This window comes from Canis lupus, chromosome X (genome assembly GCF_011100685.1).
Source record: "Canis lupus familiaris isolate Mischka breed German Shepherd chromosome X, alternate assembly UU_Cfam_GSD_1.0, whole genome shotgun sequence".
Classification (NCBI taxonomy): Eukaryota; Metazoa; Chordata; class Mammalia; order Carnivora; family Canidae; genus Canis; species Canis lupus.
This window is the reverse complement of record NC_049260.1, coordinates 49485205-49500099: the sequence shown is the minus strand read 5'-3', so window position 1 is coordinate 49500099 and position 14895 is coordinate 49485205. Positions and strand designations below refer to the sequence as shown.

General features: G+C 38.9%; 2 protein-coding genes across 2 annotated transcripts; both read right to left on the bottom strand.

Moving 5' to 3' along the window:
- Positions 1–301: 301 nt before the first annotated feature.
- On the bottom strand, positions 302–1345 carry LOC119868293 (ral guanine nucleotide dissociation stimulator-like). The gene is given in 2 exon segments (XM_038588798.1): positions 302–1111; positions 1289–1345. Coding segments are annotated over 2 exon segments (867 nt in total).
- Positions 1346–1392: 47 nt separating this feature from the next.
- Positions 1393–14662, bottom strand: LOC119868294 (protein Lines homolog 1-like). Its single transcript, XM_038588797.1, is given in 6 exon segments — positions 1393–1841; positions 1844–1889; positions 2191–2930; positions 2933–3316; positions 3552–3698; positions 14488–14662. Coding segments are annotated over 6 exon segments (1941 nt in total).
- Between the last annotated feature and the right edge of the window lie 233 nt (positions 14663–14895).

Genomic DNA, 14895 nt, shown 5'->3' with positions numbered 1-14895 from the left:
TTATGAATAAATAAATAAAATATTTTAAAAGTATATGATTTAAAAAAAGATAAAGCTTCTATTTGTCCAAAATGCTCAAACCAGAATTTTTTCTAAAATAAAAGAGGATTTAACACAATAATATTGAAATCTACCATTTACTATTTAAGATGATGAAATATTGGTCCTCCAAATAAGTAAAGAGATGGAAGGACGTGGTGTTGAGCAGATGGGTCCCATGCCCATTGTTACCCCTGGACAACAGCTCAGCCCTGAGGTTGACTGTGACCAGTTCTTCCGGTTTGTGAGTTCCGTTGGCCAGCTAAGATCGGGGCTCCAGCTGGCAGGACAGGATGTAGCTCTCCTCTTCACTGAGCCACTTCCCAGACTGGAACCAGGCCCTAAGTGGATGCTTAGGCTCTATGTTGTAATGATCTGCAGCCACCTGGAGCAGCATGATCTCAGTCATGACTCTGTATTCCTTATTCTTCTTCTGGTGGTTGATCTCATTCTCCTCCAGGTACTCCTCCATTGCAGTATCCAGCATGAGCAGGTCAGTGAGGAAGGTGCCAAGGAATGGGACGACACCTTTCTTCTGCCACCCCCTCTTCCATGCTCTCTGGACATTTATCCCCAGGGTTCCAACTTTAGATGGTCGTTCCTGGATAAGCAGTTTTCTGCTCTGCGGATTGTCTTTGGTGCACATTGTTTTAAATGTTTGAAGTTTCTTCCTGGAAATTTTGGCCCATGTGTTCTTCAGGCGGTGAATTGAGGCACTCTACAGAGCAGAGAGGATGGCATGCATGGAGGAGTAGTTCCACAAGATTTGACAGGGCTTGCCCACCTTGATCCAGTGCTCCACCACCATGGCCCTGTCCCGGGCTGTCATGCGTGGGTTGCCAAGGCAGGTGGTGATGACACAGTTGACCACATCGTTGAACTGGGTGATGGTGGCACGGACTGTGCATACTAGGTGCTCATTGCTGGGTTCATTCCACTTGGACCAGATGGAGCCCAGGCACTGTTGGGGCACCACCTTCTTGAACAGATCTGCATCTATGGATGTCAATTGCTCTGCCGCCAGCTTGGGAGGGAAGTCCACGAGACCCGGCTTCTCCTCATGCAGCTGGTGCTCGGGGGGTTACGCACCAGTGGCAGGTAGCCTCTGGGGCTGACGGGTGGCTCTGTCTCTATGTTTAGGGATGGAGTTACAATTCTCAGGAAAGCTGGTGGTCGAACTGACTGCAGTTCATGCAGAAGAAGACATGAGCTCTTGTTCCAGATCTGGAACTGCTGATGGAGGAGATACTGGCTCTGACGCTGGCGGTGATGGTTGAAACAGAGCTAGGGGTGTTGCTAGCTCCATCAGAGGCCCTTTCTCTGGCTCTACAGCTGGAAGGAGCTGTGGAGCTGTCACCTCTGACTCTGGGAAGCATCAGAAGCCCAGGGGACCAAAGCATGGGCATTTCTGTGACTACCAAGAGCAGCCCAAAAGCTAAGTTCAGTTTGGTTGCTGCTTCGGTCCTGAACAAGTGACGAGCCACAACCACAAATATTTATACTATCTTTAGGTTCAGTTACATCAAAATACTTGCAAATTGTGAAAAAACTAGCCCCGTCTTTTTGCAGTAATTTTAAATATCTTACAAAATATTCGAGGAAACAGGTTTCTGATGAAATCGAAAAGTCAAGAAGAACTGAAGAATCAAATCCTATATTTTTCAATAAGAATAAGAAAATACAGTGTGGATTGTAGCCATATTCATGTGTGTGATGGTTCCACATTTCTTTTTCTTGGGTCAAGCCTTCAGTAGCTTTACACTGTCTGGTCAACTTTAGGTAGATGCCCAGTGATGCTTGGTGGCCTCCAGCATGTCATCATCTTGTTCTATGAAGACCCTGGAGATCCACTGACATGGATAGTGCAACTGAAGAGAGGACTGAAGATGAGGCTTTAAGAATGTCAATAACTGGGATCCCTGGGTGGCGCAGTGGTTTAGCGCCTGCCTTTGGCCCAGGGCGCGATCCTGGAGACCCGGGATCGAATCCCACGTCAGGCTCCCGGTGCATGGAGCCTGCTTCTCCCTCTGCCTGTGTCTCTGCCTCTCTCTCTCTCTCTCTCTGTGACTATCATAAATAAATAAAAATTAAAAAAATCTTTAAAAAAAAAAAAAGAATGTCAATAACTCAGACATGAAACTGTAAATCAACTTTTATTTCATTTGCTGAAGTACAACTTTGAAACTTGATTTCTAAGGATTTAATGATAAGTAGGCTTGCTGCTCTGAGAATCATGTGATCTGGACCATGGACACACTCACATGCAGGTTGAACTTCATCTCCACCAGAGCAGGGAGGTTTTCCATGGACAGACAACGTCTTCAATAAGCCCAAATCCACAGCTTGCAAAACAGCATCTGCTAAAGCCAACATGTCTACATCTAAATGCTGGTCTGGTGGCATCAGGGCAGGGCCAGATCCCTGACAAAGGTCTTCACCCACTTTCCAGAGAAGGCACTTTTTGATGAATATGATGAACTTCCTCTTGACAAAAACCTCAACAGGCCAGGTAATGACATCTAGCACACAAGAAAGTTTCAAAAATCAAATCTTCTGGCAAGTGAAATGTAGTTTCAGATGGATTCTGGAAGCTATAAGAAGTTCAAGCAATTCCAGTGAACATATCATGCTGTTTATTATTTTAGAGGTGTCTTGGCAGCTTTTGAAATGCAGAGAAAATAAGGAATTGTACAAAACTTCAAAAATAGTATCAAAAGGAGTCAGGAACTGCTTTAAAATCTCTGTTTCTTGTGAACATATATCTTTAAAGATTTCTTTTATTATAACAGTAAGGGTCCAGAGGCAATATACCGCCTTCTCGTTTTCAGGGTATTCAGAGAAATTCTTTTGGCAAAAAGCAACCCAGGAATTACTCAATGTTACCTTTTCCTTAATTGGAAGTATAGAAGTAGCCCAAGGCACTTTGCAGCTATGTGACATAACAATTTATCCGAGTTTTGGAACATACATGTTAACTTAGAATCAATGTAAGATGATTTTAGAAGAATTTTAATTACATCTCTATATTTTTCCTTTGCATGGGAGTCAGTTTCGACAGACAATATTCTGGTTATCATCACTTTGATTACTGTTAACTGACAGAGTGTTATTTCTGGGGCACTGCATATTGGTGAGTGTTTCTTCAAACACAGAGGCACTACAGAAATGGAAGCCAAATTGGCAGAGGATGGCTGATGCTTTCCCTGGACATCATAGTGGTTTGAGCATTCTGAAGAGGTGGTTGTAGAGCAATCTTGATCTAAAGATGCTGGGTTGAGATAATTTTTTTGGGGGGGTTAATAATTCTTTATTAGGATTCAGGTTCCAATTAAGGTAGAAAGCAGTGGCAAGAGGGGTGAAGGAAGGGGATGATGAGCTGATACCAGGCATGGCTAGCTGGACCACTGCCAGAGGCCTAATGGGAGCCCTGAGCTGGGGGTTGGGGTGGGGTAGGGGCCAGGGCTGGGGCCAGCCTACGGCCTGGACAGGGGTCAGTGGATGGTGTATCGTACATAAGGGAACCTCAACATCCTTGCCGCTCTTGTCGTTGCAGCACAGCTCAAGCACCAGTGCCCGCACATGGCGACCCAGTTTTCGCTTCCACACATGGCTTACAATCTCTGTCATCAGCTGATCCAACCATTCCTTGAGCTTGGCAGCTGGCACGAAGAAGGACTAGAGCTTGGACACACCCTGGGACAGCATGGTGATCTCCAATTTATGCTCTGTCTTAAAGTAGTCAGGAAACTGTTTGAGCGTCATCTCCTCACCATTAGGCTGCAGACCCTGGACCTCTCTTATCCAATTTGTTCAATTGTTTGTATTTTTCCTATCCTGTTTCTTTGCATGATGGCAGAGAATAGCTTTACACTTTCAAGGTATAACATTCCAAAGAGAAAGGTGATTAGAGAGCACAAATGCTTATATTTGTGGGTGGTGGCACAAATTTGACATCACTTTTTATAAACTATGATTTCTGTTTTAATTTTATCTCAATTTATTATTGCTACTCTTTAGTCATGAGTTTATTTAAAATAGTATCAATTCAAAATATATCCATGAGAATTTCCCTACAGAGTGTCATGTTAAATATATCACAAAAAAGTCTTGGCATTTCTACCGGCTGGTATACTATATTCTGATATAATTGACAAACTTGAGTGGTTGGAGTGAAACATCATATAGGATGAGATTTATGATTTTCTCTGGCCTATTATTTCCAGCAAAACTCTTTAATGTAACAGACTATTTATTTTAATATTAAGAATATTGCTTAATACCGGATAATACATGGAATTTGTAAGTAGACTATTTTGAAACAGACAAAAAAATCGTGATAATCTTTTTGTAACAGCTTTATTTAGGTAGAACTCACAAAACATGTAATTCAACCATTAGAAGTATAAATTTAATGCGGGTTTTTTTTTTTTTTTTTGGTATATCCACAGAGTTGTGCAACTGTCATCACAATCAACTTTGGAAGGTTTCCTTCACCTCAAAAAAACACAACTACCCAATAGTAGTCATCCTTTTTTTTTGTCAATTTCACATTTTCTTTAACCAGAAATTCTAGAACAGTGTGAAATATCATGTACACTTATAAATAGAAATACAGGGATACAAGTAGAGCTGGACATTTTTAATTGAATAGAAAATTCGAAATAAATGGAACTAAGACCACTAATGGAAATATTACAGATAACTCAGCCAATTGGATCTTAAACTTGCTGCTCCTAATCTGGCCTCTACCTGGGTGAAGGAAGCCAATCTCTATGGTACTCTTCAATCCAACAATTTGGAAGTCACTCCAGAATCTTTATATCTAGTTACTTCCAGTTTAGCATCAATATTTAATTTACTGGTACTTCCTAAATATTTTCCTTCTGAACTATCAGGATTTAGAGCAGATCCTCAACAGATATAATCAAAATTATTACAATAGCTTCCAAACCTATTTCACTTTCTCTACACAATTCTCTTGACTTTATCTTATGTGCTGTCAATGTAGTATTCTTGCCAAATAAACCTAACTTGTCATATCAATCTGTTGCTTAACATATTCATGAGTACTCAAACAGATACAGAATATTTCAGTAGTAATTCTTTATTTCCAACAAAATCACTCAGCCTTAGCCAATCATTAATATACCTCTTGTATCTCTGGATTTGTCTACATGAGACATTTCATATGAAGGTAATCATACGATATTGTAGTCTTTTGTGTATGGCTTCTTCATTTAGTACAATGATTTTGAATTTCGTCTATGCCTTTTTATTGTTGTATAATATTCAATTGTATGGATATACCATTTCTGATTTATCCACTCATCAGTTGAGGGACATTTTAGTTATTTATACGTTTGGACTAGTATGAAAGTGCTGTAAAAATTCATGTACAATTTTTGGTATAGGTATATTTTTATTTTTATTAGATATATACTTAAAAGTGTAATGTTCAGTCATATGGAAACTCTATGATTAAACTATTGAAAAAATGGCTATACTGCTTTCCAAAATGACTGCACCATTATATAGTCCTATCAGCAAGATATGATAATTGTAATTTCTCAATACTCTCATCAGTGCTTGTTATTGTGTGTACTTATTATTTTAGTCACCTCAGTAGGTGTGACATCATATCACATTATGATTTTGATTTTCATTTCTCTGACAGCTAATGATGTTGAACATCTTTTAATATTCACATTAAACATTTATCATCTCTTTTGAAGATATGTCTATTCAGATCTGTTATCCATTCTTAAATTGAATATTTGTCTTATTATTGTTGAGTTGCAAGAGTTCTTAATGTATTCAACATTAGTCACTTAAATATATCATTTGCCAAAGTTATTTTTTTCCATTATGAGTTGTCTCTTCACTTAACTCATGATGTCCTTTGAATACAAAATATTATAATTTTGATGAAGTATAATTTATCCACTTTATCTTTTGATGCCTCTGTTTTTTAAACAAATATAAGAAATCATTATTATTATCTTACTTCAGAGTACAGATCATTCATATCTTTGGTGAAGTTTATTCCTAGGTACTTAATTGGTTTTGATGAAATTGTAAATGGGATCAATTCATTGATTTCTCTTTCTGCTGTTTCATTATTGGTGTATAGAAATGGAATAGATTTATATACATTAATTTTGTATCCTGAAACTTTTCTGAATTTATGTGTCAGTTCTAGCAAATTTTTGGTGGAATCTTTAGGGTTTTTCACATAGAGTTTCATGTCATCTGTGAATATTGAAAGTTTGAATTCTTCCTTGCTAATTTAGATGTCTTTTTTTTTCCTTTTGTTGTCTGATGGCTGAGGCTAAGACTTCCAGGACTATATTAAATAACAGTGGTGAGAACAGATATAATTGTCTTGTTCTTGACCATAAAGAAAAAGCTCTCAGTTTTTCCCCATTGAGGATGCTATATCAGCTGTAGGTCTTTCATCCGTGGCCTTTATAATGTTGAGGTATGCTACATCTATCCCTACACTGTTGAGGGTTTTTTTCCTCAAGAATGGATGCTACATATTGACAAAAGCTTTTTCTGCATCTACCAAGAGGATCATATCTGTTCGTTCATTGATTTACAAATATTGAAATGCCTTGCAGACCAGGAATAAGTCCCACTTGATTATGGTGAATAACTCTTTTAATGCGCTGTTGAATTTAATTTGCTAGTATTTTGTAGAACATTTTGTATCTATGTTCATCAGGGATATTGGCCTGTAATTCTCCTTTATAGTGAGGCCTTTGTCTGGTTTTGCAATTAAGGTAATGCTGGTCTGATAAAAGGAATTTGGAAGTTCTTCCACTTCTATTTTCTTGGAAAAGTTTTGGAAGAATAGGTATTAACTCTCCCCTAAATGTTTGGTAGAATTCCCCCAGGAAGTCACCTGGCTTTTATTTGTTGGGAGGTTTTTGATTACTGATTAATTTTCCTTGCTGGTTATGGGTCTGTTCATATTTTCCATTTCTTCCTGTAGCAGTTTTGGTAATTAATATGTTTCTAAGAATTTATCCATTTCTTTCAGGTTGTCCAATTTGTTTGCATATAATTTTTCCAAATATTCTCTTATAGTTGTATTTCTGTGGTGTTGGTTGTAATGTACCCTCTTTCATTTGTGATTTTGTTTATTTGGGTCCTTTCTCTTTTTTGTAAAGTCTGGCTAGTATTGAAGAAAGACTCATCTATTTGCTGTCTACAAAAGACTCATTTTAGACCTAAGGACACTTACAGCCTGAAGATGAAAGACTGGAGAATCATTTACCATTCAAATGGTCCTCAAAAGAAAGCTGGGGTAGCAATAATCATGTCAGAGAACTTAAAGTTTAACCCAAAGACTGTAGTAACAGATGAAGAGGGACACTATATCACTTAAAGGACACTTAAAGGATCTACCCAACAAGAGAACCTAACAATCATGAATATTTATGCCCCTAATGTGGGAGCTGCCAAATATATCAATCAATTAATAACCAAAGTAAAAAATACTTAGATGATAGTACACTAATAATAGGAGACTTCAAAATGGCATTTTCTGCAAATGACAGATATTCTAAGCAAAACATCTCCAAAGGAACAAGAGCTTTAAATGATACACTGGACAGATATATTTCACAGATATTTACAGAACTTTACATCCAAATGCAACTGAATACACACATTCTTCTCAAGTACACATGGAACTTTCTCCAGAATAAACCACATTTTGGGTCACAAACCAGGTCTCAACCCATACCAAAAGGTTGGGATTTTCCCCTGCATATTTTCAGACCACAATGCTTTGAAACTACAACTCAATCACACAAAGAAATTTGGAAGAAACTCAAACACGTGGAGGTAAAAGATCACCCTGTCAAAAGATGAATGGGTCAATCAGGAAATTAGAGAAGAATTAAAACGATTCGTGGAAACTAATGAAAATGAAGAGACAACTGTTCAAAATCTTTGGGATACAGCAAGAGCAGTCCAGAGAGAGAAATACATCGCAATACAAGCATCTCTCAAAAAAACTGGAAAAAAAAAAAAACAACAAATACACGAGCTAACCTCGCACCTTTAGAACTGGACAAGGAACAGCAAATAAATGCTACACCCAGCAGAAGAAGAGAGTTAATAAATATTGGAGCAGAACTCAATGAAATAGAGACCAGAAGAACTATAGAACAGATCAACAAAACCAGGAGTTGATTCTTTCTAAGATAGATAAACCATTAGCAAGCCTTATTAAAAACAAAAGATAAAAGACTTTAATTAATAAAAATCACGAATGAGGGGATCCCTGGGTGGCACAGTGATTTGGCGCCTGCCTTTGGCCCAGGGCGCGATCCTGGAGACCCGGGACCAATCCCACGTCGGGCTCCCGGTGCATGGAGCCTGCTTCTCCCTCTGCCTCTCTCTCTCTCTCTCTCTCTCTCTCTCTCTGTGTGTGTGTGTGTGTGACTATCATAAATAAATACAAATTTAAAAAAATGTTTAAAACAATAAAATAAAATCACGAATGAAAAAGGAGAGATCACCAACCAATACCAAGGAAATGCAAATGATTTTAAAAACATATTATGAACAGCTATACACCAATAAATTAGGCAATCTAGAAGAAATGGACGCATTTCTGGAAAACCACAAACTACCAAAACTGGAACAGAAAGAAATAGAAAATCTGAACAGGCCAATAACCAGGAAGGAAATTGAAGCAGTCATCAAAAACCTCCCGGGACACAAAAGTCCTGGGCCACATGGCTTCCCAGGGGAAATCTATCAAACCTTTAAAGAAGAAACAATACCTATTCTACTAAAGGTGTTCCAAAAGATAGAAAGAAACAGAATACTTCCAAACTCGTTTTATGAGGCCAGCATCCCCTTATTTCCAAAACCAAAGACCCCACCAAAAAGGAGAATTATAGACCAATCTCTCTGATGAACACCGATGCAAAAATTCCCAACAAGATACTAGATAATAGGATCCAACAGTACATTAAGAAGATTATTCACCATGACCAACTGGGATTTATCCCCGGGATGCAAGGTTGGTTCTACACTCATAAAACAATCAACGTGACAGAAAATATCAACAAAAGAAAAAACAAGAACCATATGATCCTCTCAATAGATGCAGAGAAAGCATTTGACAAAATACAGCATCCATTCCTGATCAAAACTCTTCAGAGTGTAAGGATAGAGGGAACATTCCTCAGCATCTTAAAAGCCATTGATGAAAAGCCCACAGCAATTATCATTCTCAATGGGAAACACTGAAAGCCTTTCCCCTAAGATCAGGAACACGACAGGGATGTTCACTCTCACCACTGCTATTCAACATAGTATTAGAAGTCCTAGCCTCAGGAATCAGACAACAAAAGAAATTAGAGGCATTCAAATTGGCAAAGAAGAAGTCAAACTCTCCCTCTTTGCAGATGGCATGATACTGTATATAGAGAACCCAAAAGACTCCACCCCAACATTTCTAAAACTCCTACAGCAATTCATCAATGTGGCAGGATACAAAATCAATGCCCAGAAATCAGTGGCATTTCTATACACTGACAATGAGACTGAAGAAGGAGAATTTAAGGAGTCAATCCCATTGACAATTGAACCCAAAAGCATAGGATACCTAGGAATACACCTAACCAAAGAGGTAAAGGATATATACCCTAAAAACTACAGAACACTTCTGAAAGAAATGGAGGAAGACACAAAGAAATGGAAAAATATTCCATGCCCATGGATTGGAAGAATTAATATTGTGAAAACGTCATTGCTACCCAGGGCAATTTACACATTTAATGCAATCCCTATCAAAATACCATGGACTTTCTTCAGAGAGTTGGAACAAATCATCTTAAGATTTGTGTGGAATCAGAAAAGACTCTGAATAGCCAGGGGGATATTGAAAAAGATAACCAGAGCTGGGGAGCACCACAATGCCGGATTTCAAGTTGTACTACAAAGCTGTGATCATCAAGACAGTGTGGTATTGGCACAAAAACAGACACATAGATCCATGGAACAGTATAGAGAATCCAAAATGGGCCCTCAACTCTATGGTCAACTACTTTTTGACAAAGCAGGAAAGACTATCCGCTGAAGAAAGGATAATCTTTCCAATAAATGGTGCTGGGAAAATTGGACAGTCACGTGCAGAAGAAATAAGCTAGACCATTTTCTTACACCATACACAAAGAGAAACTCAAAATAGATGGCAGATCTAAATGTGAGACAAGATTCCATCAAAATCCTAGAGGAGAACACAGGCAACACCCTTTTTGAACTTGGCCATAGCAACTTCTCGCAAGACACATCTATGAAGGCAAGGGAAACAAAAGCAAAAATGAATTATTGGGACTTCATCAAGATACAAAGCTTCTGCACAGCAAAAGAAGCAGTCAACAAAACTAAAAGACAATCTACAGGAGAAGATACTTGCAAATGACCTGTTGGATAAAGGGCTAGTATCCAAGATTATAAAGAACTTATTAAACTCAACAGCAAAGAAACAATCCAATCATAAATGGGCAAAAGACATGAACAGAAATTTCACCAAAGAAGACATATGCATAGCCAACAAGCACATGAGAAAATGCCTTGCATCACTTGCCATCAGGGAAATACAAATCAAAATCACAATGAGATACTACCTCATACCAGTGAGAATGGGGAAAATTGACAAGACAGGAAACAATAGATGTTGGAGAGGATGGGGGGAAAAGCAAACTCTTTTGCACTGTTGGTGGGAATTTGAAATGGTACAGCCACTCTGGAAAAGTCTGTGGAGCTTCCTCAAAAAGTTAAAAATAGAGCTACCCTATGACCCAGCAATTGCACTGCTGGGGACTTACCCCAGAGATACGGATGCAGTGAAACGCCGGAACACCTGCACCCCAATGTTTATAGCAGCAATGTCCACAATAGCCAAACTGTGGAAGGAGCCTTGGCGCACATCGAAAGATGAATGGGTAAGGAAGTTGTGGTCTATATATACCATGGAATATTACTCAGCCATTATAAATGATGAATACTTTCCATTTGCTTCAATGCGGATAGAACTGGAGGGTTTTATGCTGAGTGAAGTTAGTCAGTTGGAGAAGGACAAACATTATATGATCATTCATTCAGATAATATAAAAAATAGTGAAAGGGATTAAAGGGGAAAGGAGAGAAAATGAGTGAGAAATATCAGAGACAGTGACATAACATGAGAGACTCTTAACTCTGGGAAACAAACAAGGGGTAGTGTAAGGGGAGGTCAGCGGCGGGATGGGGTGACTGGGTGATGGGCACTGAAGGGGGGCACTTGACGGGATGACCACTGGGTTTTATAATGTATGTTTGCAAATTTAACTCCGATAGAAAATATACAAAAAAGTCTGACTAGCATTTTACCAACTTTATTAAATCTTTCACGATGCCTGGGTGTCTCAGTGGTTGAGTGTCTGCCTCGGCTCAGGGCATGATCCTGTGGTCGGGGGATGGATTCCCACATAGGGCTCCCTGCATGGAGCCTGCTTCTCCCTCTACCTATGTCTTTGCGTCTCCCTCTCTGTGCCTGTCATGAATAAATAATAAATAAAATATTTTTTAAAAAATTAAAAAAATAAATATTTCAAAGAACCTTCTCCTAATTTCATTGATCCATTCTATTTTTTGTTTTGCTTTTATGATGTTTATTTTTATCTAATCTTTATTGTTTCTTTTCTTTTGCTGGATATATGCTTTATTTGCGTTCCTTTTCTAGCTCTTTTATGTATAAGATTAGGTTGTATATAGTTGTGAAAAGTTGTGACTTTTCTTTGTTCTTGAGGTAGGCCTGTATTGCTATATATTTCCTTCTTTTGACCGTTTTTGCTGCATCCCAAAGATTTCAGACTATGGTGATTTCATTTTCATTTGCTTCCTTGTATTTCTTGATTTATTCTTTGATTACCTGGTTAATCCATTCATTTTGTAGTAGGATCTACTTTAACCTTCATGTATTTGTGGTCTTTCCAATTTTTTTCTTGTGACTGAATTCAAGTTTCATAGCATTGTGGTCAGAAAATATGCATCATATGATCTAAATCTGTACTTTTTGAAGCATGAATCATGTCCTAGTATGAGATCTATTCCAGAGAATGTTCCATATCCACTCAAGAAGAATGTGTATTCTCCTGCTTTGGGATGAAATGTTCCAAGTATATCTGTTCAGTGCATCTGTTCCAGTGAGTCATTGAAAGCCATTATTTCCTTGTTGATTTTGTGCTTAGATGATCTGTCCATTGCTGTAAGTGGGGTGTTAACTTTCTTACTATTATTGTATTATCCGTGAGTTTTTTTATGTTTGTTATTAGTTGATTTATATATAAGTCCTCCCAAGTTGTGGGCATGAACATTTACAATTGTTAGATCTTCTTGTTGGATAGACCTCTTTATTATGATATAGTGCCCTTCTTCATCTCTTGTTACCATCTCCGTTTTAAAATCTAGTTTATCTGATGTAACTGTTGCTACTCAGCTTTCTTTTGATGTCCATTTTCATGATAAATGTTTCTCCATCCCCTCACTATCAATCTTCAGGTGACTTTAGGTCTAAAATGAGTCTCTTGTAGGCAATATATAGATGGGTCTTTTTAAAAATCCATTCTGACACTCTTTTGGTTGCATCATTTAGTCCATTTATACTCAGAGTGATTATTGATAGATACGAATTTAATGTGATTGCATGGCCTGTAAAGTCGGTGTTTCCGGAGATTTTCTGTGTTCTTTTCTAGTCTTTGTTGCTTTTGGTCTTTCTTTCCCACTCATGGAATCCCCTTTCATATTTCTTGTAGGGCTGGTTTAGTGGTCACAAACTCCTTTAGTTTTGTTTGTCTGGGAAACTCTTTATCTCTCCTATTCTGAATGATAGCCTTGCTGGATTAAGTATTCTTGGCTGCAGATTTTTCCCATTCAGCACGTTGAATATATGCTGCCATTCGTTTCTGGCTTGCCAAGTACTGTGGACAGATCTGCTGCTAACCCTAGTTTTCTTCCTTTGGAGGTAAGGGACTTCTTTTCCCTTGCTACTTTCAGGGTTCTTTCTTTATTATGTATTTTGCAAAATTTACTACACTATGTCTTAGTGTTGTCTGCTTTTATTGATTTTGATAGGAGTTCTCTGTGCTTCCTGTATTCGGATGTCTGTTTCCTTTCCTAGATTAGGGAAGTTTTCAGATATAATTTGGTCAAATAAGCCATGTGCCCATTTTCCCCTCTTCTCTTCTAGGAATCCCTTGGTACAAATGTTATCCATAAAGTTGTGGAGTTGCTCAGTTCCTTAAGTCTACATTCATGATCCAATACTTTCCATTTTCTTTTACGCTTATTATTTTCCATAGTTTTATCATCTATACCAGCAACTCATTTTTCCATTTCTTCTGTCCTTGTGGTTCTTACATCCAGTTTTGCATCTCAGTTATAGTGTTTTTATTTCAGCCTGACTAGTTTTTAGGTTTTTTATCTCTGTGGTAAAGGACCCCTGATGTCTTCTATGATTTTCTCAAGACCAGCTAGTATCCTTATGATTATTGTTTTAAAATCTGATGCAGGAATATTATTTATATCTGTTTTGATTAGATCCCTGGCTGTGACCTCTTCTTGTTCATTCTTTTGGGATGAATTTCTCTGTCTTGGCATTTTGTCTAGGTCTTCTTCGTGTTAGGAAAACCTGTTAGGTTTCCTGCTCCTGAGAGTAATGACTAGTAAGAAGAGGTCATATACTGCCCAGGGTCTGACACTTCAGGAAGTGTCTCAGGTATATACTAAGTGTACCCTGCTGTTATGTTTTGAATGCTCCTCCCCTTAAGTCAGTTCTCTGCAGAGTTTCTCCTTGCCTGCAGTGGGGAGTGTTTCAACCTGTCCACTGTGTGGCAAGTTAACTAGGGGTGTTTTGGTCTGCTCACTAAAATAGACTGGATCTTCTTTCCCCTAGAGTTGAAGCTTTGCAGTACTCTATCTTCAGTAGACTTGGTGGGTGTGAGGTGTTTGTGCTGGTGTTCTGGGAGAGGGGCCCACTGCTGCTCTGAGCCTCAGGAAAACTTGCCCTATTGAAAAAGCATGGGCAGAGGCCAAGAGGCAGGAATTGGTGTTAGCAGCTCAAGCTCCCACTGTGTGCTCCTCACTGATGTTTGGTCATGCTGATGGGTAAGGGTAAAAATGGTGTCAGCCTCTCTCTCATCCCTTGAGAGGGAAGTTTGATCCTACCTTGGATCAGAAAGGGTTAGTTCAGGAAGTCCTTACAGAAGAGCGAAAACTCCATCATTTGTCCCAGGCAGCCCTCAGATTCCTGCCTTCATTGTCTGTGTCCAAGCCATCTGCCTACTCAGTGGCACAGCGCTCCTATGTTTTATCTATGGCTTGCCAGCTGGGTTTCAAAACTTCAAATTTTAGGGACCCAGTACAACACAGTCCCATACTGACCCTCTGGGGGAGTGTGTTCCATGCTAAAGTTGGTGCTGTTTTGTCCCAGAAGAACAATCGCATGAACAGCCAGGTATTTGGAGTTTATATTAAAGTGCAGCAAAAATCTGTCATCCAGGTTAGTTGCCTTCAGCAGCTGCCTCTGCTTCTGTGCTAATGAATAGGGCAGCTCCATGGTGCCCACTGGCTCTTTTGTCCCTGAAGAGGCAATGCAACCTCTCCCAAAGGCATTCCAAGAAGGGCAACTGTCTCTTTCAGTGTGATCCAGGGATCCTCAGACCATGTTGTCCATTTCTGGACCTCTGCCCTCCTCCACAGGAGCTCCTCTACATCTCCTAGGCTCCATCCTGGCAATAGTGTGGACTTCTAAAACTTCAGATGTTGAGATCTGCTGCTTATAAAAATTAT